This window comes from Zonotrichia albicollis, chromosome 3, assembly GCF_047830755.1.
Source record: "Zonotrichia albicollis isolate bZonAlb1 chromosome 3, bZonAlb1.hap1, whole genome shotgun sequence".
In the NCBI taxonomy this organism is placed as follows: Eukaryota; Metazoa; Chordata; class Aves; order Passeriformes; family Passerellidae; genus Zonotrichia; species Zonotrichia albicollis.
In genome coordinates, this window is record NC_133821.1 from 105,651,479 (window position 1) to 105,674,891 (window position 23,413).

Here is a 23,413-nt window from a genome sequence, read left to right on the forward strand (position 1 = left end):
CCTGTTTCCCCTTGTTTTGGCATTTATTTGTGTAACCATATTTCTTTTGTGGAAATTTTCTCTTGCATCTTCCATTATTTTGTCTTGCTCTGGGCAGGCTTCTCTGATCACTTCCTGGATCTCAATGTAGTTAATGCCTCTGGTTGAGTCATCTGTGGAAACTGAACTCTGCATCTTTGGGTCTGAAACAATCTTCTCTCTGAACTACAGCCTCTTAGCCAGTGGGCAGTCCCAGGCTTATAAACATCTTGTGTGGTCCCAGCCATCAGAAGAGAACAATAAATGCTTATATTCACTTCCTCTGACAAGTTTTTTTTTTTTTTTTTTTACTTTTCTGCCATCTTAAAAAAATATAAGGCAAGCTTTTAAAATAGTTAATAATAGTTCAACTATTACATTAAATAGTATTTCTTAATTGTGCTTGTGTTCATCTTGTTGACCTTCAACACATTCAGAAGAGATTATAAATGTCATAGACTTTCCCTGAGTTTGAATTTTTCCACCAGCTGGAAGTATATCAGGATTACTAGGAGTGAAATTTAAAACAGTACTATCCAATCAGTGAAGTACTATTAAGGTGTTAAAGTAACTGTGCCCATGTGCCATGTCTAAATATTTCATTAAACTTTTTTTAGGTCCATATTGTTGTTACTTCATCAAATGTTAAGATTTACATTGACTGCAGTGAAATAATGGAAAAACCAATTAAGGAAGCTGGCAATATCACAACTGATGGCTATGAAATACTTGGGAAACTTCTAAAAGGCGACCGAAGATCAGCAACAGTAAGCAAGAAATAAGAATTTTTGCAAGACTTTGACATTTTCTGAGGGTAGAGATTAGGGATTGTTGGGAAACCACTGTTGCATCATCCAAAGCTTCCAAGCATGTGTACTGTCAAGTCAGTAGACTTGAGAGTCTAATCTTTACAGCTTCTTGTTCTAGCAGAACTGCAAGAACAAAAATGTAGTAGCTGGAAGCCACAATCAGGTAAATTCAAACAAGGGCAGGAATTTTTTTCTTTTAATAGGGAGAGCTGACAGTGATTGAGTGCATATACTGTGGATACTCTATCATTAGAAATAAGTGGAGGAGTGATTTTTTAATGATAATGTTGATAGATTTTATACTTAACAACACACCAAACTTAATGTATCTTTCAAGAGTATTTCTTTCTTTTACAGTTAGAAATCCAGAATTTTGACATTGTATGCAGTCCAGTTTGGACTAGCAGAGACAGATGCTGTGATCTCCCTTCTATGGTAAGTATGAATGAACCAGAGGCTACCCAGAAAAATGTATTGACACAAAATTTAATAATATTACTGTTAGGATGTCATTAGACCTTGTACTGACAACACATCTAAATCACACCTGTCAGAGCAGCCAGTCAACTGCACCATATTTCAAAGTTTTGTGTCTGAGACAGTAAAGCTGTAATGCTAGAATTGAGCCCCTTAGAAATTTTGCAAAAAAATGTCTGTCACATTTGTATTTCAGTGATGTTTCAAATTCTAGGTATTATCAAATGGGGAATTTATTTATTTATTTATTTAATCTGTTCTTGGAGTGGCATTCGAAAAGTAACTATTCTTTGTCAGCGCAAGCTGATTGTCAAGTGCATATAAATACTTTGCTTGTGCCTCTATTGTAAATGCCTTGCATAGCTCACAGATAAAATTTGCTAAATATATAAAAGATCCTGTCGAAACATTTGGAAACCACAGTTTAGCTGTGAGTTTACTTGGAAACAGGGTATTAGTGAATCTTCCTGCTATTGTTTCAGAAAAGCGTGCTTCCACTGAGTACATTTCTTTAAAAGAACAGTAATAAGTTGTGATTGAATTTTCAGAGAGATGAAGCAAAGTGCCCAGCTCTTCCAAATGCTTGTACCTGTACTCAAGACAGTGTGGGACCTCCAGGACCTCCTGGACCAGCTGTAAGTTACCAGCTGTAACTATACACAATAGAAAATGTTCTGATTTTTAAATTTATGGAAGTAGTTTTGTGTTGGTCTGTGGCTTTGTGAAACAAATGTCAGTCAGAGACATAGTTCTTGTCAATATATCCTTAACAACATGCTAATCCATCCCCTTTTCATCAGATCCTACCATATCTACTTGTTTGTATGATCTTTTCCTATATTTCCTGTGTGATCACTGAGATTAGTTCCTCATTGTTTGATAGGCTGAAAGACTCTGGCACAGCTCAAAGTGCTGTGCTTTGTTCACAAGGGAGCTTTAAATTGTCAGGTGTATCTTGCACATCATGTACAAGACATTTTTAATTAACTGAAAAAATATTTTTTCTAAATACAGAGTCAAGATTTCACTCCAAGGAAAGATTCTTTACTCTGTCAGGGAAATAAATTATTTTTTTTATGAGAAGAGATATTAATTAATTAAATAATTAATTTATGGAATGGACATAGTCCTATCAATTGCTTTGAATATTAGGGAGTTATAGCCAGCCTACTAGTCATACTTTGAAACTATCAAAAATGCTGCATGAAGAATCTAAAGCCCAGTTAAGTTGCCTGGTAGCCTACTAGAGAGGTCTTCAGAGTTTTTGATGAATATAAATTGAAGTTTATGTCTGGAGAGACAAAAACCAAAATAATAATTTTTTATGGGCTGAATTGGCAAGGCTGAAGCTGATGTGGTTTCCCTGAGTTCCTGATGCATATTTCATTATACTATTCTTTTTAGCAGTATGATCTGTACACTTCAAAACTTTGGGGCTTCACTTAAGAGTTTGTTAAAGAGAATTCATAATGCACATAAGTATTATGCACCTTTGCTTTCTGTGTATGAAATACATTTTCTTTCCAAATACTCAATTTAGGGTGGCCCAGGCGCTAAAGGTCCCAGAGGTGAAAGGGGTTTGACTGGATCATCTGTAAGTATGTTTCCCAAAATGCATCTATAATGATATTAAAACAGGATTACCTGTATGAAAATTTTTATGCTTAGTTTTAGTCTAAGAATGTTAATTAAAATTTAATTGAAAATATGACTTTATGTTACTTATGTGCAGCCTATCTATTTGAGACTATATATCACAGTCTATGTAGCTACATTGACCACACATCAGGATACTGGGATTATGTGCATCAGAGTGTTAGTATACACTCTGCAGCATTATTGTTCTCTCATTGGTACACAGGACATGGCAATACTTCTAATTGGCATTGCCAGAGGGCATACATTGGCCTGAGACTGCCAACATGAATCAGAGAATAGCTTATGAAAGAGTATGCCTCTTGAACAGCTATTTCCACTGTTCTTCCGAAGTATTAAATGTGTCTCCAGGCTTCTGACTTACCTTAAGTGTCTTATCCAAAGGATTTTAGTTACGGATTTCAGACAGGATTGTCATTTACAATTTTGTTTTAATTTTCTGCTTTAAGGGGCCTCCTGGTCCTCGTGGTGAGACAGGTCCTCCAGGCCCTCAAGGTCCCCCAGGTCCACAGGGTCCCAACGGGCTGTCAATCCCAGGTGAACCGGTGAGTGCCCCTTCTGAGTGTCCCTTTTGAGTGCCATCAGCAGGCAGTGTGTGTGAAGCCAGAACTGCCCATCGGATGGTGGTCTTGGGAAGAGGGTGGCAGCTTTGCCAGAGCATTCATTTGCCCCTGCAACCCAGTAGCATTGTGAAACACATCTCTTTCTGAAACAAGGCTCTTAATAAAATAGCATTTTCTGTCCTGAATGTTACATGTGCTTATAGGATTCTAATGAAGGGACAAGGTCTGAGTGCAGTAATGTAAATTGTGCTACTCTCTTATCAATCTTAATGGCATTCTGTAGAGTTGCTAGGCATTCCAGTTTAAGGACTTAAAAATATCAAATTGTGGTACAGGAAAATTAAGGATGCAGTAATACTTTGAAGACTTTTTCACAGACTTACATGTTCAACTTCTGTTGTCTGGCTAAAATCAGTAGCTAGGGGGTTTCTTGGCAACAGCATCCATATTTTAGCAAGATGCTATTTCTGATTTCATGTGCATGCCTTCAAAGCCAAAGCAAGTCTTATCAACGCTGGTGAAGTTTCACTATGTTCTGGTTTTTATAGAAGATTGCATGCACAACTCTTCGTGAATGTATTAAGGCTGCTTTTGCCTTATTTCAATAAATAATCACCCTGAAAGCAACAATATAATCCTGATATTCCCTGTTTGAGATTAACTTGAATTTTAATATATTCAGGAGATTTTTTTTATGAAGTCTTTGATCAAAATATAAATTCTATGGAAAGAAGAAGTGATGTCTAATTGCATGCTGTGTCATTTTTCATTTGAAAATTGGTTACCTGCTCCATCTGTAATGGAATTTGGAAAATGGAAAACAAAACGTGCTTTAAGGTAGACATTAGGAACACCTTCTGTTTTGTAAGGACAAAGTAGAATGACTTTGTTACCCTATGTAGATTCTTTTCATGATTTTTTTTTTGTTACACACTAATTTAAATTTAATAAATTTAAAAATTTATTAAAGAAGACATAGAGGTATCAAATAGCAAGAAAGGAAAAACATTCCTCTTACATGCGTAATGCAAATAAGCCATTTATTTGTCACATCCACTTGAAAAAGTCTGAAGAATGAAAACACCAACATTCGTGGAATTTCTCATTAGCTAACACAAATTTAGAGCACTTTTGAGTCATGTACTTTTGTTTTTCCTATCAATTAAGAATCATGTTCTCAGTCTATGTTTACAAATTTTTTGATTAGTACCAGTTGTTAATGCTGGATTATCATGCAAGACACTGTAAAAAATTAATATTGTTTTGTCTAGTTTAGCTCATGTGGGTTTGGACTGTGCATTTATACTACAGTGTTGTAGCATATATGGAAGGCAAGCTAGCTGTGAAAGGCAGCAGATTGCTTCTTTATATCCTCCTACACCTTGTGTCCTGGAAGTATGATGCACTCTGTAATCATTTGTGAAAATTATAGGGTCGTCAAGGAATGAAAGGAGATGCTGGCCAGCCTGGACTCCCAGGGCGATCGGTAAGTTGACACTTAGACAAGGTGATGTCATTTTGCACTATTCCTGAAGAAACCTGGCTGCTGGACAGCTGTCTTTGACATCACTAGGAGTCATGGGCTCTTCTCATACCTCCCTGGGCCACAGTTTTGGAAACACAGTTATCTTACTCTTAGAAATTTGAAATATAGGTAATAATAAACAATTCAAAACAGCAAATGTGAAAAAAACAACTGTGCTTGGTCAAGCCAAATGCCCATCCCAACTGTGAATCCCCATCCCTGTTGTGAATGCACAATAACAGACCATTCTATTAGGAAGAGTACTCAATTCCCAAGGAAGGTCTCTCATCTTCTGACCACTTGCAGTTGAATGTCCTCCTAAAATAAAGATTGCAGAACTTTGCTGAGCTCTTCTTTAGCAATTACTAATTACTTTCTACTTACTTTTGAAATTCAAATGGCCTTGGGACATTATTTGTATGCTTCCTGAAAGAAGACAATATTTAAGTTCAGTTACTTGCAAGTTTCTGTACTGTAAACTATAAAAGGAGGAGAAAAAAATAGGACCTTTTTTAATTGACCAAATTTATAAATAATCTAAGGTCATTGATCTGCACATGTTCTGGAATAATGAATATTCCTGGGTTACTATATTGTCCTTAATTTAGTGAAGATAAAAAGACTACATGAGGAGTGCTTAAGTGCTGTTGTGGACTTAGTTTCATATATCAGATAAGGTCAGTCGTGGGCCAAGGACCTTGTATTCTTTATCTGTTTCATTAGTCCTTATAACTCTGAGTAGTATACTTTTAGGGAGTAGTAATGTCCTGTAGGAAGCAATGCCACATGTCAGTGTACAATGAGATTAGACAGAAAGGAGGGAAGAACATATATGCTTGAAATATATGGAATGACATAACAGAGATGTTTGTTCTGTCATGGATACGATTTCTCACTCTTTGTCCCTCCAGGGAACACCAGGTTTACCTGGTCCACCTGGACCAGTGGGACCTCCAGGAGAAAGGGTAAGGCTTGCTCAGTTTATGTTCTGAAAAGATCAAATAATGTAATTTTTGTGTTTTGTCAGATTTTTCCAGTTCTTTATATGTCTTTCAATTTTCAAATGTTTTTTCAAGAGGAGTCCTTTTGTCAGCACCCCTTCTGGAGAGATGAAAGTAGCAGGGTTGGAAACACATCAGGGGTGAAAACCTCCCCAGACAGCTATTGGTAGCCAGACAGGTTCTGTAAAAATTGCCCTGCTCCCTCTCCTGGCGAGGTTCTCAGCTGCCTTCATCCTTAGGTCAGGCAGTGTGACCCCCAGGCAGGGCTCTGCAGAGGGGCTCAGCCCTGCTGCCTTCCCTGCATTGTTGCTGCTACTGGGGATCCCTTTGAAACTCTGCTTATCTCAACATCTGGGAGATGCCATATTGGTTAGGAATCTGTCTGTGCCAAACTTACTGTGAAGCTCAGGCTTGCCCCTAAACCTTTGAGTGTCAGGAGCTTCTTTGGATAGAGAACTCTGAAATGTCTTCCTAATGAAGGGCATGTACACAGGTCATTGTGGAGTACCTGCAATTCCTTTCTTCTAATTGCAGTCAGGTAAATCTCTCTTGTTGTCACAGTAGAATATCACCTTTAAGATGACTGAAGCAATTATTTGCCCTTACAGGCAAAATTCATAGCTGATGTATGCATTTATAGCTGTCCTTTAGGGGGAATTCAAGCTGAAAATGAAAATAGATGGCTGTATGGTGGCCAAAGAGGATACTGTTGGATTGGTGGGTCATGGACCATCAACATTGACTTGTGCATTACTGAATGTTGGATTACTGAAATGGGAACTTTCAGTAAATTTCTGCTCAGCCTTCATTCTTGCAGGGGAAATATCTGAGAGGGAGGGGGGGTCTCCAGTTAAGTATAAATCTCTGATATTCCAGCTAAACTGTGAATGAGGGAACAGTGAAAAGAGAGATTTTGCTCCTCTGGGATAGAGTAATGATTCCTTTTCTTAAAAATATTAAGAAACATTGATTTCATTTTTAGTTAATCAACAGCAGCTGAATGTCTAAAGTGTCTGAAGCTCAGTGTTCCATAGCCTTCTCCAGCATGATTTGTGATAGCTATTTTCTAACTTGTATTGTGGATAGGTTTTAAAAGAAATTACAGTAGTAACCATATATATATACAATTATATAATTGTAAAAATCAAAGTAAGATTTCTCTAATCTTACTTTTGTTTTTGAATAGGGTTTCACAGGAAAAGATGGTCCCACAGGTCCCAGAGGCCCACCAGGACCAGCGGTAAATATAATTTTGTCTTTGATATACTCTGAATTAAGAGACCTGAGCCAAGAGAGAGCCATATTGACATTTTCAATTTCTGTCAAATATGTAATGGATCCTTTGCTCAATCTCCTAAATGGGTCTGAAAAGCTCTTGGTAGAAGGTGAGCAGAGAGCTGGGCAAAGCATATATTCACAAATGTTCATAACAGTGGTTTTGAAACTGATTTCTGCCAGAGTAAATAAGGGAACCAGTTTATCTGGTTCTTTAGTTATGATCTTTAAATGCATAGCTAGGTCTCCTGAAACCAGTTGGCTTATCACTTGTACACTGGGGAAAACAAACACTGTTAATACAAGTTTTTCTTGACAAGAGCATTTGAAGATTAGCTTTTGCTTTCAGAGCTGCTTCACTGTGTTTTGTGGGACCATGCTAGAAACGAGGCTGGCTGTTAGAGAAAAGCCTATGGTGGATCATACAGCCCAAGATAGGCAATTTGCTGCAGCCCCATGTCATCAGGTCTAACCTATAGCAAGTTGGAAGCTGCATTTCCAAAAGGCAGATGCACACAGAACACATATTTGCATTACATTTATAGAGAGCAGTTTCTAAGGCAGAGTATTATTTGGGCTGGCCCCACGTCCCCACAACTGTCTTCCTCATGTTCCTTTGTGAATGTGCAGATGAGCTTTTGTCACATAATCTGATACTGTTATTTTAATTTTTTGTATTTATCTGGGATCACTAGAATGGCTTTTGGTCTGCTTGTTGTGGATTTTAACATGGATCACAGATCTGCTAGGTGAACTTAGAAGGCCCAACTATTTTGTACTGTTTTAGGAATTGGTCATTAAGAATGATACCAAGAAACATATACTCACCCTCTGCATCTTTCAGTGCCACAATGCCTGTTAAACTGTGGTGTTGCATAAAAGAACACATTTCCAAACAAACTGTTTATTCCATAAAAAATTTTTCAAGCCTGATATGTACCTAACAGAAAACAACTTGATAGGAACTACTTTCAATATTGCTTTGTACTCAATACAATAACATGTTTCTTATTAGGGCTTAGGTAATTGTGTATTTCCACAATTCATTGTACTTCTCTTCTGTTGCAGGGTGCTCCCGGAGTTCCAGGAGTTGCTGGCCCAAGTGGAAAACCAGGGAAACCAGGAGATCGTGGGACACCAGTAAGATAATGATACACTTAGAGTATCAAATTTAAAATTACAGTCTGTTGATGAACATGAGACTTCTGCTGCTTGAAATAGTTGTTTTGCACTTATGATGGTGGTTAATACAGTGGAGCTGACCTAAACCCACAAGTCTTTTTTTAAAAATAATTTTATTTTTACAGTATGCCATTTTGCTGAGTTTAATAGTTGGGGCTGGAAATTGTGGTCTCTGGTTTCCACTAAAAAGATCGTAGGCTATTATGTGCCAAGACATATATTAATTTCTACACTGCATAAGCATGGAAAACTAGGTCAGCAAAATGATTGTAAAGTCTTTACACTACTGCATGCGTGTGTAGTAAAAAAGTGATAAACTGCTGAAGGTGGATAACCTTTGATAATATTACATAATCAGTTCTGTTTTGAAAATGTTTCATTATTTTTACAATGTTATTTCACAGTTATTTAGGAGTGGTTTCTGTGGGTTCTATTCAACTTTTAAACTGCTTCCTGAACAGGGAGAAAGAGCAGGAGGTGCTGCCTCCCACCAACAGTTTCAGGGGAAATTTAATTTGAGTCATTCATGGTATCTCAGAGAAATTATACCTTGAGTAAGACATCAAGTGAAATGAGAAGTCATTCGTTACTTGTGGAAAATGTATCACAGTCATCTAGAATTTTCTATCCTGCCTCAGTGTAGTTGTACATAAAAAAGCTGGATAATTTGAAAGAATATGTAGTAGGCTGGGAAACTTGATGGCCATGAAGCGGAAGCTCCAGGAGTACTTGGAAGCTGGGTCATTTTCTCATACACACGTTGAATTCAGTCTGTGTTTGCCAGACTATAAATTCTATTTCTCCTTGGAGTAGAGGACATGGAGTGTCTTAGGAAAGTCTTGAAGCTTTCCTGCCTTTAGATGTACATTTTAGTGGGATATTTGTGCTCAGTTACATGTTGAATAGACATGGCTGGAGCACAAAGTGCTGTGCTTTGCTCTCAAGGGAGCTTTAAATTGTCAGGTGTATCTGATTTTTCCTTCACCTGGGACAATGGATAGCTGGTAAGTACCCAGTTCAGAAGTAAAGATCTTCTGCAGGTAAATCATGTGTTTAGAAGGAATTCTGGCTACAAGCCCAGTTTAAAGACTTTTGCAAAGCAAGGCAGCCAACTCCTGTCCATGCACCATGTCTAAATTCTCCTGCACTCTAATTCTTAAGAGTTCCTTTCAATTAAAAATAAATGTTTTCCCCTGCACTTATTGCACTTTCCTGTAATGGGACACTGTGCATCGTATTTACCATTTCTAATGTTTCTAGAACAGATCCCAGCAGGAATTCTGGCTTGTACCTAGTACAGATGTTTTATCAGATTCCTGGTGGACAGAATTTCAAGGCCTTCCTTTGTTTGCAGTATTACAGCTGCCAAAGGTGCAGCCTGACAGCCAAATGCAACTTGCACTGTCATGAATCATAATTTTGCCTGAAGAGAAAGATAATGAGGCTTCACTTTGCCTCTAGTAAATACAAGGAATAAATAATTTTTCACCAGATCCTGCCAGATTTTCTTCTCCCTGATCAATCTGTATTGCTAGTACTATTAAATGAAAGTGAGGAGAAAGACCCCTGCAAGCCAAGGGTTATATTGCATTCCAGGTAAAAGGTATACAGTTACCTGCAAATTATGAGCAGCCTTGGTGTTCTGAAGTTACTCCCTGTGAATGTGGTCAGCTGGAGCTCCTTCCTGATGTATTCAATACCACTAATGTGCTAAGCTGAGGCAGACCACACTGTAAACATTTCACTACCTCACTGTGTACTTATACTAGAACAAGTAAATCCTAGAAGTGTTAACTGAATTTTCATGGAAGTAGGAAATTTGGCTTTTTGGTCTGCTTACAAGTGCCTCCAAGAGAAACTTAGTTGTTTTTTCCAGTGTAGCAACAAAATGACAGAAAAAGGAACCGTAAGAACACAAACAAGTTGGTAATTTATTGAGAACTGTATGCATACTATCCTTGAGGAGACTAAAATGTCTGCTGTCTGTCTGGTCAGAGAGTGAGAATTCCATAGTGGTTCATACACATATCATAAGGTAACAACCATCAACAGTAAGAAAGACTTAGTAAACTAGAAGAGGATATTGTTTCAAGAAATAATGGATATGTTTTCTGTGAATAAATATAATGGGAAATAAAAGATGCTGGACTATAAGAAAGGAAAAGTTCCAGTTCTTGTTTTATAGGTGCGAGAATGGAAACAGTAACGATGGGTAGACAGAGTAATTTGTATTAAGGTAGAGGTATCCTGTTTATAAAACAGACTCTCTGACAACAGGGTCTGATTTTGTTGATTTAGACAGTTCCTGAGAAAAAATGCAAGGCATTTAAATTTAATAAGTAAGGTGCTATTGAACTGATGCCTCCAGGACCAGATAAACTGTGAAAAGCTTTCGAGAGTAGCCCAAGTCTGTTGTGAGTTACATGCAGGTTTTGAGAATTTTACATTCTCTGCTGCCATGTGTTCCCTGCTCTTGCATCCATCTATGCAGATGTCCTAGATGAAGTCTCAAAAAGGCACTGCTTTGGGAGCAATGAACTGGTGGTTCTTGAGGGAAGCGAACATTCTTTTGGGAAAAACAATTGAGCACATTATCTTTAAAAGTAAAAATAGCAAAACTTCCTTTGTTTTGTCCTCTTCAGCAGTAGAACTATGCTGCGGCCCCAGCCTTCATCCCACAGCTCAGAAAAAATCCCACATGCAGCATAAACCAGCTTCTCCTTGCACTGACCCCAAGTGACTCCTTCACTGCAGGACAGCAAAAAACCAGAATGCCAGCAGCAGCTGCTGTTTCTCAAAATGCTGTCAAGCAGTAGGCTAAACTGCACTTTTTTGTCTATTAAAAGAAATTTAAGAGGCATATAGCCAAGAGGGAGGAAGATGCAAATAGTAATGCAGTAACTGAAGTTGTAATTATTTTTTTGAAAATTTGATTCTAAAATATCCAGGTGGAAAATATACTTTACTGTTAAGATGGCCAGTCAGTCTCTAATCTTCCAATTTTAAAGGTAGTTCCAAATAGGCTCTAGACTTCCAGCCACAAGGCTGAATCAGTGTGTGCTTGCAACGTCACAAATTGAGGAATGAGTTTCATTTTATTTCAATGTATTTTAGAATTGGCCATACATGGCATTAGCATTTTCCTTGTTGGGGGACCTTGTCGCCTTGTCTTGCCTCACCTCATCCCTCTCCCTCTTCCCTTACCTTGTGAATACACAAAAGATGTACTGTATGATTTGCTTCTGGTAGAAGGTCTTACTGTGAAAGCCATAGAAAGAATGAGAATAAAACAAGAATGAATTATAAATACATATACAGTAGATAATTTCAAATGAGTACACTTGTAGGAAATAGAAAAATTGGAAAGTTTCAAACAGAAAGAGAAGCATTAGTACTTTCTTTACCATCTACCCCCTCCCCCATATTTTTCTGTAATAGACTAGTGCAATAAAAAACCTACAGTTCTGTTCAATGAATATTTCAGGTACATGCAATAGTTTATGAATGAGATATGTCAATTTATTTGGGAATCAAATTAAGGTTTTTTTAGAATTTCAGTACATCATCATTTACCACAATGTTAATTATTGGAGAATGACAGACAGAAATGTCATATTTTCCTGATGGTTTTACTTGTTACCATTTATTTATGGTATGGCATTTACAAGTCCATAGTCTGTTTCAGCATATGGCTGTAATAAGCTAAAACTAAAAGACAAACATTTCCCCATGGACTTCACAGAGTAAGAAAAATATAGATGAAAAGCAAAGGACAGAAGGGAAAGGATATTCATCAGCTTCATGGGTATATTTTATCCATATTAGCAGCTGCCTCATTGGTGGCATAATTTATTCCAATGGCACATTTATGGTGTCACCATTCTAAATCTTTCATTTGAGTCTGTACAATTAATTTTGCAAGAACGATCTGTTATTCATGATGCAAATGTACCGTACGACAACTACTTAACTCAGTGATGGATGAGCTGTCTCATATTTTCTGTGGCGTGTCATGGGGTAGGTGTGTGCAACTCTGCAGCAGAGAAGCTCAGGGACCACACTAAGCTCACACCCTGACATACTCCAAGGGTGTTTGTCTGCCCAAGGCCTCACAGAAGTGTGTGAAACAGTGTCACCACATTCGAGAGGTGTCTGCTGTGACCTCAGTGGAATGATTTGGTGCTCTGTGTTGTTGAAATTAATTGTGGGTACTGTAGGAATGTTATGAGAAACAGCTGCAGCCCACACTTGGTCTTTGCTTTGTTAATGGTGAGAAATAGATTCCTTAAAGAAATACTACACTGCAAAAAGCAGTAACACTCATGATGTGTGTGTTAGTATGTAGAGAGCCATGCAGAGCAGCAGATGACCAAACTGATCTTTCAAATATGCCTTATGTTCAAGTAGCAATTTAGCCTAGAAATCAAAATCCACGTGAACTCATGCAAGCCCTATCATTATTCCCAGTGTTTTTCACACACACATACATATATAAAAATTAGAATCAGTCCTTCTGGTTTGCTTCTTTCATAGCACTCTTGAAAACTGAAAACACCACAACCACTAAACTATTCAAAGGCAAATGGGAAGTGCTGCTAGACTGACAAATGTAATTAATTATAAAGGAGCTCAAACTAAGACTTCTATGAGACATTTTAAAGACTAGAAATGGTTGAGAATTAAGAGGAAAGCTGTCAGTATAGATAGAATAAGCACTCTCTCCATGTTATGTGTCATCTTGTCATAACTGAATTTCTCTTAATATAGAATACTTTTTATATGGATTCAAGAAGAAAACTACCTTTTCTTGACATATGTTATTCTTCCTAACATACCTTCTATAATAAATTGTCTTAAAATTAAACAGTCATATATGACTCATGTAAGACCATTGATCATTTAAACAAATATGATGCTAGAAATTCAACTTTGAAATTGACAGTGTGATCCATTTTTGGTCCTAGTTTGAATTTTTCCTTCAGATCATTTTCTTCTGCATCTATTAGTGTGTTTGATGACAGACAAAATATCATCATTTCTCCACTCTTTTCTGGCATCTGTTTTAGCATCTCTGAAATGAGAAGTTCAATGAGAACCAGACATTTCTTCTTGAAGGAGTCAAAACTTTTTCTAGAATTACACATCTCAAACTTATAGTTGGGGCAAAATAACATAATCAGTTGCTTAATTTTTACTTATTTATTTTAGGGTGCACCTGGAATGAAGGGAGAAAAAGGTGACAGAGTAAGTCTGCTTAAAAGTCAATTCTTCTCATAATTTTAAAATTAAACACTATGTGTTTAAAAGTACAAAGTGCTAATGAAACACTTGTTTTGGATTTGATTATTTAGGGTGATATTGCTTCTCAGAACATGATGCGAGCAGTTGCAAGACAAGTTTGTGAACAACTTATAAATGGTAAACAGTGTTGCTTGCTTTGTATCCCATACAAGTAATTAACTACTTTCTTAAAAAGATAAAACAATGGTTTAAATTTAAAGTGACAAATATTGGCCACAGAGCACAGCAAGATCTTGACAAGCTGATAGCTGTCCAATGCAAATGTTTTGGTGGAAAAAATGTAGCAGCAATTTTTTGCTAGTTCCAGACTCTAGCTTGATAATCACAGAATAACAGAATAAACTGAGTTGGAGCTAATCTGTGACCTTTGGAAATACACATGCAATTTAAACATTCTGCTGAAGTTTCCTTTGTAATTTTTTTCCAAAATTACTTCATCTTTGCAATAAAATCAGCATATATTTTCTCATTAAACATGTCTTATCTTCAAGAGAAGAAAAAGGATCTTCAGTGAGAAAAAGGATGCTTGCTGCAGGTACTTTGCCAGCCGGGGAAGACAAATGAGTGCTGGTTAAACACTGTGCACAGAATCAGTGGTGCTATGCAAGTAGAAACAGTATTTATTTGGAAAATGACTTCAAATTTAATTTCAGTCCTCTACTGCCACATAGTGCAGCTCTGCAGCCCATGAAGTTGCTCTCTACAGAGGCTTTCTCTCTGATCTTGAATCAGTGCTTTTGCTATCACTAGACCTGCCAAGAAAGACAAAGGCAAACTGGTTTTTAATATTGTATCTATTACAATGTTAAGTGCTGACAGAGGAAAACAGGTATCCCATTTGGATCATTAAGAGTGCTTGTGTACAGGGAGGAGGACAGTATGTCCTTTGAAATGTCTGTGATGGCTGCTTATAAAAACATTTCTAATAGTTAGCCATCACAGAAGAAGTAAAGTACATGTGTGAATGTGTTAGGTTTCTGAATAAGGATGTCATGTCCAAGATCTTTTAACATTTCTTAGTGCATCCCTGACTTATTTTTTTCGTGTTCAGCTGATCTCTTTCTTCAGTGTTATGCTAGGACTGACACATTATACTAATCAGATGTGTCTTTCCATTATGCTTCCTTCCTGCATAGCTTCAAAATGGTGTTGCTTTTGTTCACAAACCATTTTTTTGGAAATGAAATTTGACCATATGCAGAAGGTGTATAAGTACAAGCCTGTGCATCCTACAGGCTTAAGAAATTTACTTCATGGATTGTGCTGCTAACTCTACACATGAATAATTTATATTGCCTGTGGTAGCTGCAGAGGTCTGAAAGTACAGAGAAATTTGATACTTCAGCTTTAGAAGTGGAGCAAATCCTTTCTGTTTGTCAGAGTAAAAACAACTTCTAAATAGAACTCCAAGGGCAAGAGTATTGTAAAAACTTGCCTCTTTGTTGATTTTAATAGTTCTGTGATAATTGTTTTAATGCCATTGGGTTCCAGAAGCTCCCTTACCTTTCCTCCCTAACCCTCTCCCTTCTCCATTTATGTTCAGCTTTCTTATCGGACATTCATCTTAAGTCTTTCTAATTAATCTGTACTAATTTATTGAATAGAAACAAGAATAGAATTTAATTAAGAGAGATAATATTTTATTCCTTCCCACTCTGATAAAAGATTTTCACTCATTTCACATTTTTATTTTCTTTTGAAGGTCAAATGAGCCGGTTCAATCAAATGCTGAATCAAATCCCGAATGATTATTATTCAAACCGAAACCAGCCAGGGCCACCAGGTCCACCTGGTCCCCCAGGAGCTGCTGGGACAAGAGGAGAACCTGGACCTGGAGGAAGACCAGGATTCCCAGGACCTCCTGGGGTTCAAGGACCACCTGGTGAAAGAGGTGAATAAATTCCAAGGCAGCTGTGCTGTGGACGTAGTGCAGAGGTTGCCAGAGGAGCAGTCTGCTCCTTTTACCATGTCAGACTAGGAAGCTCTGCTAGGCCAATTGGATTGCCTGAGGAACACTGGGGTACTGAAGGACAAGGTTAAGTAGATCAGTGCTTTCCTGTCTCTCTCTTGCTGAAGTTTCATGAAATACAAATTGGTATAACATTTTGGCTGCTGTCTGAGACTTCCACATAAAATCTCAGGAGAGCAAATGTTCTCAGATCTGTTTTGGCACTATAGAGCTACATCTTGAAAGGCTGTTTGGAGTAAGACAACTCTTTGCAAAGTAGAACACTGATTAAGAGAGAAAATGAGTTATTAACAAATATAAATGTAGGAATTTAAAGAATTAGATCAACATCCTTAGCTCTTTACAATATTCTGAGGGAGGGAAGCAACTGAACTGGAAGTAAGCATATGGGTAAACCTACTTTACATCTATCTTGGATCACTGCAATCACATGGGGTGTCTGTAGTCTACTTTTTTGTGGCCTTTTCTTATTTCCACTACTCTACTATAGCATAGACTCCGTGCTATGTTTTCTAGGATATATTTTATACACTCTTTTAAAAAGGCTAGGAATAAATCAAGGAATTCAGAAGAATTTCTTAAACGTTTTTGATTGTAACTGTTCCTAAGAGAGTGTAAACCATCCTTTATAGCGGAAGTATGCAAGACTGAAAAGGCCTTTCTGATTCTAGTTTAAAATAAGAAGATTCTGTGGTGCTTCAGTATCTCAAAACTTTTCTATGTTTGAGAGAGTCTATTCATGTTATGTTACATCTACATCCTATTTTATTCTTGGGTTACTATATTTATATCCAAATTATTTTTGCAAATTAACATTTGAACATCTGCAAAACATCCATTTTAACCACTTTTGTTGTATTAAATCATGGAAAGTAAATATTAATGTCAGTGAGAGAGTGTGAAGAAATATCTGTTGATGCGGTTTCCTTTCTTTGATTTTCATTGCCTTTGTATTATTCTGTAGGAATCCCTGGAGAGAAAGGTGAAAGAGGGACTGGATCCCAAGGACCACGAGGTTTGCCAGGACCACCTGGTAATTTTTTTTTGTTTGATCAGATTACAGAAAAGTAGGAGAAAAGCAAATATTTCTTCATAGAGAACTAGACTTGATATAGTGAATGAACACCCTTTGCCCACTTCAAGTTTTTGACATATATTAGCGTTTACTCTAATAAATCTGTAGGAAATCACCACAAAAATAGCAATTTAGAAAGATTTTTGGACATGGCTAATAGGTGTTTATCTTCATCTTTTAATTTAGTCATCTGGCATGTTTGTTAATGTGAAAATGTGTTTCATGAAAATGCATTGTCCAAATATTTGACAGATAATTTTCATAAGTCTTGTCAGACGATTCTTTTGTAGTATGTAGGTTTTTTTCTTTTACTTGCTGGACTATAAAATACTCCCAAATGCAGAGTTACTGGACAATAGAGACATATTATTTGATTATAAGTTTTGGTTTTCATGTTACAAAATTTTGTTTACGCCTTAGCATAAATCAGCTGCATCATTTGTTTCTGCTTGTAGTTTACTAGGCTAAAATGGCTTTTCATTACAGGAATCATAATATGCTTGCAGCAAATTGTAGCCCCAGTTATTTGAAGCTTTACTTTTCTGCTAACCATAATAAGATTTGTTCCAAAAACAACATTACCTCATCTATCCTGGGGCTACTGGGCAGTATAATTGATGTACTCCTATATTTTAATAGAAATCCAGTGTGCTTGTCTAATCTAGTAGTTTCCCTTGAGATGATCATATCTTACACAAAGGGGAAATTAACCAGAGAATACGTTGACATTTCTTACTTGGCTCAAACCTTACTAAATTAGTTTCTAAGAATAAATACTTAAATAAGCCACACACAGGGAGGCAACTCATGATGAGTCACATTTCTAGATTTCTTTTGTATTTCTTTCTGTTGATCCCCATATAGCAACAGAGTTGCGAGTGCTTTCTCACCGAAGACAGCCTGGGCTGTATAGTCTAAACAGAAGTATTAGCTATTTTATCAAGATGTCTCTTAAACAACCTCTCAACCTCTCAATTCTAAAATTAGGTCCACAAGGAGAATCTAGAACTGGTCCACCAGGCTCCACAGGATCACGAGGACCACCAGGGCCCCCAGGCCGTCCTGGAAATGCGGGCATTCGGGGTCCCCCAGGGCCACCAGGATATTGTGATTCATCCCAGTGTGCTAGCATCCCTTACAATGGCCAAGGATTCCCAGGTAGGTTATGAACAACTTAACCTTAACCTTGCCCTAAATAGCCTTCACAGGTGTGGCTGTTCATATTGAGCTGCTTTACATGAGACAGTCCTGCTAATCTGAACATGATGAGTCAGGAGGAGATGGGTCAGTGAGCAGGCCTGCCTCATTGTAATGTTCGAGTATATGAGCAGCCATTTACACTTTGCTCTAGGATTGCTTGATGTTATGCATGATTTGTTCTAAATAGGAAGTACTGAGTAAATATTGTAGTCTTGTTTTTTTTTTTATTTTATTTAATTTAGATGGTTATTAGCTGGTGGTGTTGCTCATAGGATTTAAGTGACCAATTTCTTCTCTTCTTTTTTCCCCCTCTATCACCACCCCTTCCAATCGTCTTCAGAACAAGGTTGAATTCTCCATGTTTCTCTTGAAAAATAAAAGGAATGCTGTGGTTGGCAGTTTCCATGTGTCTCTTTTTGAGCCATGTCAGGATTTATAGAAAATTGATACCTGAAATAAAAAATTTCCACAAAGGAAATCCATTTGCTAATAACAGTGCAGACAACTGAAAAGCACCACTGTCCTACAATATCTACCAAGTTAAATGCCATGGAGTCTCTGATTAGCCCTGAGTCATATAAGCCTTCCACTTTGTGACTTTGCTCAAAGCAGTAGGCTGCTTCTGGAACCAAAATGAGGGGTCCCAGTGACCACCAATTTTTGACTGGAAAGATTCTAATATATTTTAACATGGGGATCCTGCAGGACCACAGTATTGGTAACAAATTAATATGTATGCCTTGCCAGATCTCAAAATTAGTGTATGTGATACTACTATTGGATGTGGTTTGCTGTTAGTGTAATTGTGCATGTATCCATGAAAAGAAGAAAAGAAAATATATATATATATATGTACACACTTGCAGACTCAGTGATACTGGTTAAAGAGCCAGGTCGTTGTGCAGATCTCACAAAAAAATTCTTATTTAAGTGAAAAATAAAGAAAATTGTGCGTGTGATTCAGCAGTGTTCTTTCTAGCAAGCAGCTTTGTATACATATATAAATATATGCCTAAGACTTAACTGTTATGTATTTAGTTGGATGAAAGTATGTTTTTGCACATCAGATGGACTTTTTAAAAGACTAACATCATCTTTGACCTGTTTCAGGTTTCGGCTAACACATTTTCTAAGTCGCCAGTGCTGCTTACAGTTTGAATACATGAAAATCCTGTTTCTGAGATGTTTGCGCACGTGCTTATTAGAAAATGAGTCCGTATGGATATTTCACCACGGATATGGTTCTTGAACCATGTTGACCTCATAGAACGGGGAGATACTTTTACTAACACAACTCATTCATGAGATAAAGGACAGTTACATCAATTCATTAAGCCCATTGCATTTCAATAATAAAATAGACAGTCTTTCTTTTTTAAAAAAGACCTAGACCACCAAAAACCTCAGTGGCGAAGGAGGCTTGTAAAACTACTAACCAGCGAAGGTAATGCCATTAGAAGAGAGACAGATTTAACCTGGAAAATGAGAAATAGCTTATGTAAATAGTAAACTAATTGTGGCTTGTAGATGATTTGTATGGGACTGTATCCACTAAAATCTGTTAACAACTCTATGTGATACTTTTGCATAAAAGCCTGCTGCTGCTTGCTGTATGCCAGAATAACATCTTTGACAACTTATGAAACCTACCTGTCTGTTGCTTGTTACCAACATGTCTGAATTGGGGCATATACCTTTTTTTATGTGTAATCTTGTTGGATCTGTAACTGCAGTTATAAATACCAAAGTTTTATAATAATTTTTCTTCTGTTTTGCTGTAGTTTTTGGTGTTCCTGAAGCACCAGCTGTAACTCGGTTTGTTACGAGGAACAGCACGACAAAATGACATGTACTGTATATTGCCGCTGGTGATAGTTATGTCTACACTTACTTTCCCATTCTCATAGAAAATTAGCATACACCAAACCCATCTCTTCACCTTACCTGCTCCATGTCTTCTATTAATTATGCAGTTTAAAATAAAGCCCAATGCTTAGATTTACTGAAGTAGCTGTAAAATAGTAATTTTATTTGATTTTCTTGGTTTTGTTTGGTTTTTTTAAATAGCTTTACCATGATTTGTCCCTTGCCTAATTTATGACTCTTTCTGCACTGTTTTGTGTATTATAAATACAAAGCCTTTCAAGATGAATTTAAAGCCTTTTATTATTTTACTGCCAAAAAAGCATTCATGAGCAAAACTGAGAAATACCCCCAGTGAACTAATTATTTATATATTTATTATATGAAAATAAGGTTGAACTAACATTATGTAGCCAGACTAACGTTCATTGCATATGTGGATTCAAAGACATGCGATAACTATTATGTTCAATCGGACAACTATTTTCAACCAGAACCATACGTGCCTGAAAGTGGACCCTATCAGCCTGAAGGTGAACCCTTTATAGTACCTATGGAGTCAGAAAGGAGAGAGGACGAGTATGAGGACTATGGAGTTGAAATGCATTCACCAGAATACCCTGAGCACATGCGCTGGAAAAGATCACTATCAAGAAATGCAAAAACAAATCCGTAAAAGATCTGTGTGTCTTGATTTGGGTTTTTTTGGTTGGTGGGTTTTTTTTGTTTTTTCTTTTGCTGTGCTTGCATTTGCAGATACACACAGGGAGAGTGCATCAATCCTTTTGCAATGTGGCTTTCTGGCCTTTTCATGTCAGACGCACCCCTGTTTTGTATCTTGCTTATGTGGGGATAGCAATGTGTGTACCCAAACACTTCATGTTGCTCTGGAAATGCTTGTAAAATACTGTTGCTTATAGTGGTTGCATACAGATTAAGGTGTGCATTCAGTTATCCCAGTGCTGCCTTTTCATTAAAATAATGTAAAAACAAATACATTAAAAAAAAAGAAAACCAAAAACCAGAACAAAAATAACCACAGAGCTGTTGCAAATTTTCTAAGGACTGTCTGCTTTAGCTCTACATTTTTCTTCTTTTTCAAATGCATGTTTTCAGTTCAGTCAGATCACAGGTCTGCAATATCTAGTTAAAAAGAACCAAAAATTTCCCTCTCCTTCCAGTATCATTGTAATTTTCTTCTATTCTGAATTACAATCTGTGGAGCATATACTGCTCTTATACATCTCCTCTAAACACCACAAACATTAAGTAGCTGAAATCATTGTATCAACTGGATACAGTTTAATAATGCCTGAAATCTCCTTGTTTGTAGACACAGTTACATTTATGCCAAATTGCAGTCAATCCTGCAGAGATGGAATTGCATGTTTATGTTGTATATTTAGTATGGATTTTTTTTTCAGAATACAATGTTTCTTAGTTACCAAAAGCAGTTGGAAATTGTTTGCAAGACTATGGATATAGAATTGCTGCTTTTATATTTTAACTGCAAATTGTGAATTTCACTGCCTTATATTATTTATTTCTGAAATGAAAGAGGCATTTTTCAATAAAACTACTGAAAATGTATGTGTCTATTCATTTTTTGAAAGGCATTTTGGGACTGACATATTTGTATTGTATTTGTGTTCTTTACTCAATAATCTGGAAATGCCAGATATCAAAAATCAGTTAGAATGAGCATAGTTTAATAGGTATTTGGGCTGTGGTGGCTAGAAGTGGGGGGGATGAAAGCAGGAGATGCCTGCTCTGTCTGAGGTATGAATAACTTTTAGGAAATTCAGTCTGCAAGGCTTTTTGTGAGGAAAATGAGATCGAATGTGAGGATTAATTGCTGTCTTTTGGGGGATTTCTGGTGGATGGCTGCTGCAGGGAGAGAGACTTTCCACCTGAGGAGCTGCTCAAACTGCAGAGAGTGCATAGAGCTGCCCAGGCTCTGAGTGCTGGTGTGCTGTGAGCGCTGTGGCTGCCCTGACATGAGCAAACAGCTCGCCTGAGGAAGTGGGGTGTGGAGTCTGCCGAGTTCCATCCTTCTGGGACTGCAGGAGAGGGCTCCTCCCTCCTGGGGAGCTCATCTGTGTCCACACAAGCTCTGGCCACAGTGATGGAGCTTTACCTGCAGAGGGTCATAAGAGTGATTTGGGAGAGAGCAGCAGTGGGCCTGGAGAGTTACTTACTAACTGAGGAGGAAAGAGCGGACTGTGGCGATCCTCCTTTTCCATGGTATCTCAACTGTCCTGATAAGTAGAAATGGCTTTTGCCATAGGACCCGGAGCAAAGCCTTTTGACACAACTGGGAAAGCTGGAGCTGTGTTTCTCATCATGCAAGACATCTGTCACAGAAGTGAAGCTAGACGTGTAGGCTGGCTTCCTGATCACTGAATCTGCACTGGAAGCTGCATGGCAAATTGTAGTGCCCACAAATGGAAATTACACAGTTCCTTAGACTGCCTGGCTCGTTATCAGTGAAATGAAATACAAACAAATGGCATTTCAAAGAGCGGTCCTGATTGCATCCACATGTCTTTTAGTCTGCAAGAGACTAATTCTGGGTTGAACTGAGGAAGGAGAATCAAAGCTATTAATTCTTTATGCTTTTTTTCTAAGTGTTCAGATTTGAGTATCAAAAACATGTTTTGCAGTTTCATGTTCAATAACGAAAGGCATGTGTCAGGCAGAAAAAGAAGAAGTAGAAATTTGGAGAAGTGATTAAAAGGTTTATCTGAATTGTATTTAAAAATAATGATATCTTGAATTGATCTTGCATCTGTCTGTTTCTGGCATTGTCTCTACGACAAATTTAACTTGATGCCCATGTCTTCATTTAAAAGATTCCTTTCTGTCCTTTAAACAAAAAATTTTATCTTTTTTTAAAACGTATATTTTAAATAATTTTTTATTTCTTCACAAAATACACCAAATACACCAAATGTCTGCCAAGGATGCCTTGATTTTTTGGTGTTCTTTATTTGATATCAATCCTTATAGACATGCCACTATTTGATTATCTGGTGGCCTAAAATATTTAAACATTCAATGAAACCTGAACTTATTTGTAGTCAATGCATTTTTAATGACAAAATTCTGCTCACAGATCTGTAGGGTAGATGTAAGCTCTAGATTGTGTGCTCCCTGCAGAATTGCAAAGTATGAGTTGTGACCATCTGTGTACTTCAGATTAGTGCTGATAAGCATTTATGTTTCATTTAAAAATCCCCATAATCCCCAAAGCTGGTCAACACTTCTTTCACCTGTTTGACATGTGTCAGATTTTTGACTACATTTTGAAGCAAAAAGAACTTTCAATGGGCCATGCAGAATATTAAGAAAATACTTTAGATGTTTGGGCAGCTTATAAACTAGTGTTTTCTGTTGGAGGCCAACAAAGAAAAAAACTTATTTCCAGGAATTCTCAGGGAAATGGCTCTAAGGAGGTGGTAGGGACTACTAATGACACTTCTAGGAAAGCTGTTGCAAA

The 23,413-nt window shown here is 37.3% G+C and overlaps 1 protein-coding gene across 8 annotated transcripts in view; it reads left to right on the plus strand.

Moving 5' to 3' along the window:
- The window catches only part of COL12A1 (collagen type XII alpha 1 chain), a 99,873-nt gene extending 78,369 nt beyond the window's left edge, over nucleotides 1-21,504 (plus strand). For 6 of the 8 annotated variants that reach the window (XM_074538369.1, XM_074538368.1, XM_074538371.1 and 3 more), the window contains 15 exons: nucleotides 636-785; nucleotides 1,185-1,262; nucleotides 1,853-1,939; nucleotides 2,845-2,898; nucleotides 3,410-3,505; nucleotides 4,956-5,009; nucleotides 5,960-6,013; nucleotides 7,236-7,289; nucleotides 8,393-8,464; nucleotides 13,715-13,750; nucleotides 13,858-13,924; nucleotides 15,510-15,698; nucleotides 16,741-16,809; nucleotides 17,839-18,009; nucleotides 20,409-21,504. In XM_074538369.1, the coding sequence (XP_074394470.1) occupies nucleotides 636-785; nucleotides 1,185-1,262; nucleotides 1,853-1,939; nucleotides 2,845-2,898; nucleotides 3,410-3,505; nucleotides 4,956-5,009; nucleotides 5,960-6,013; nucleotides 7,236-7,289; nucleotides 8,393-8,464; nucleotides 13,715-13,750; nucleotides 13,858-13,924; nucleotides 15,510-15,698; nucleotides 16,741-16,809; nucleotides 17,839-18,009; nucleotides 20,409-20,590 (1,413 nt within the window). In that variant the 3' untranslated portion in view covers nucleotides 20,591-21,504. The other 2 variants (XM_074538373.1, XM_074538374.1) reach the window with 2 other exon arrangements.
- Nucleotides 21,505-23,413: the final 1,909 nt, after the last annotated feature.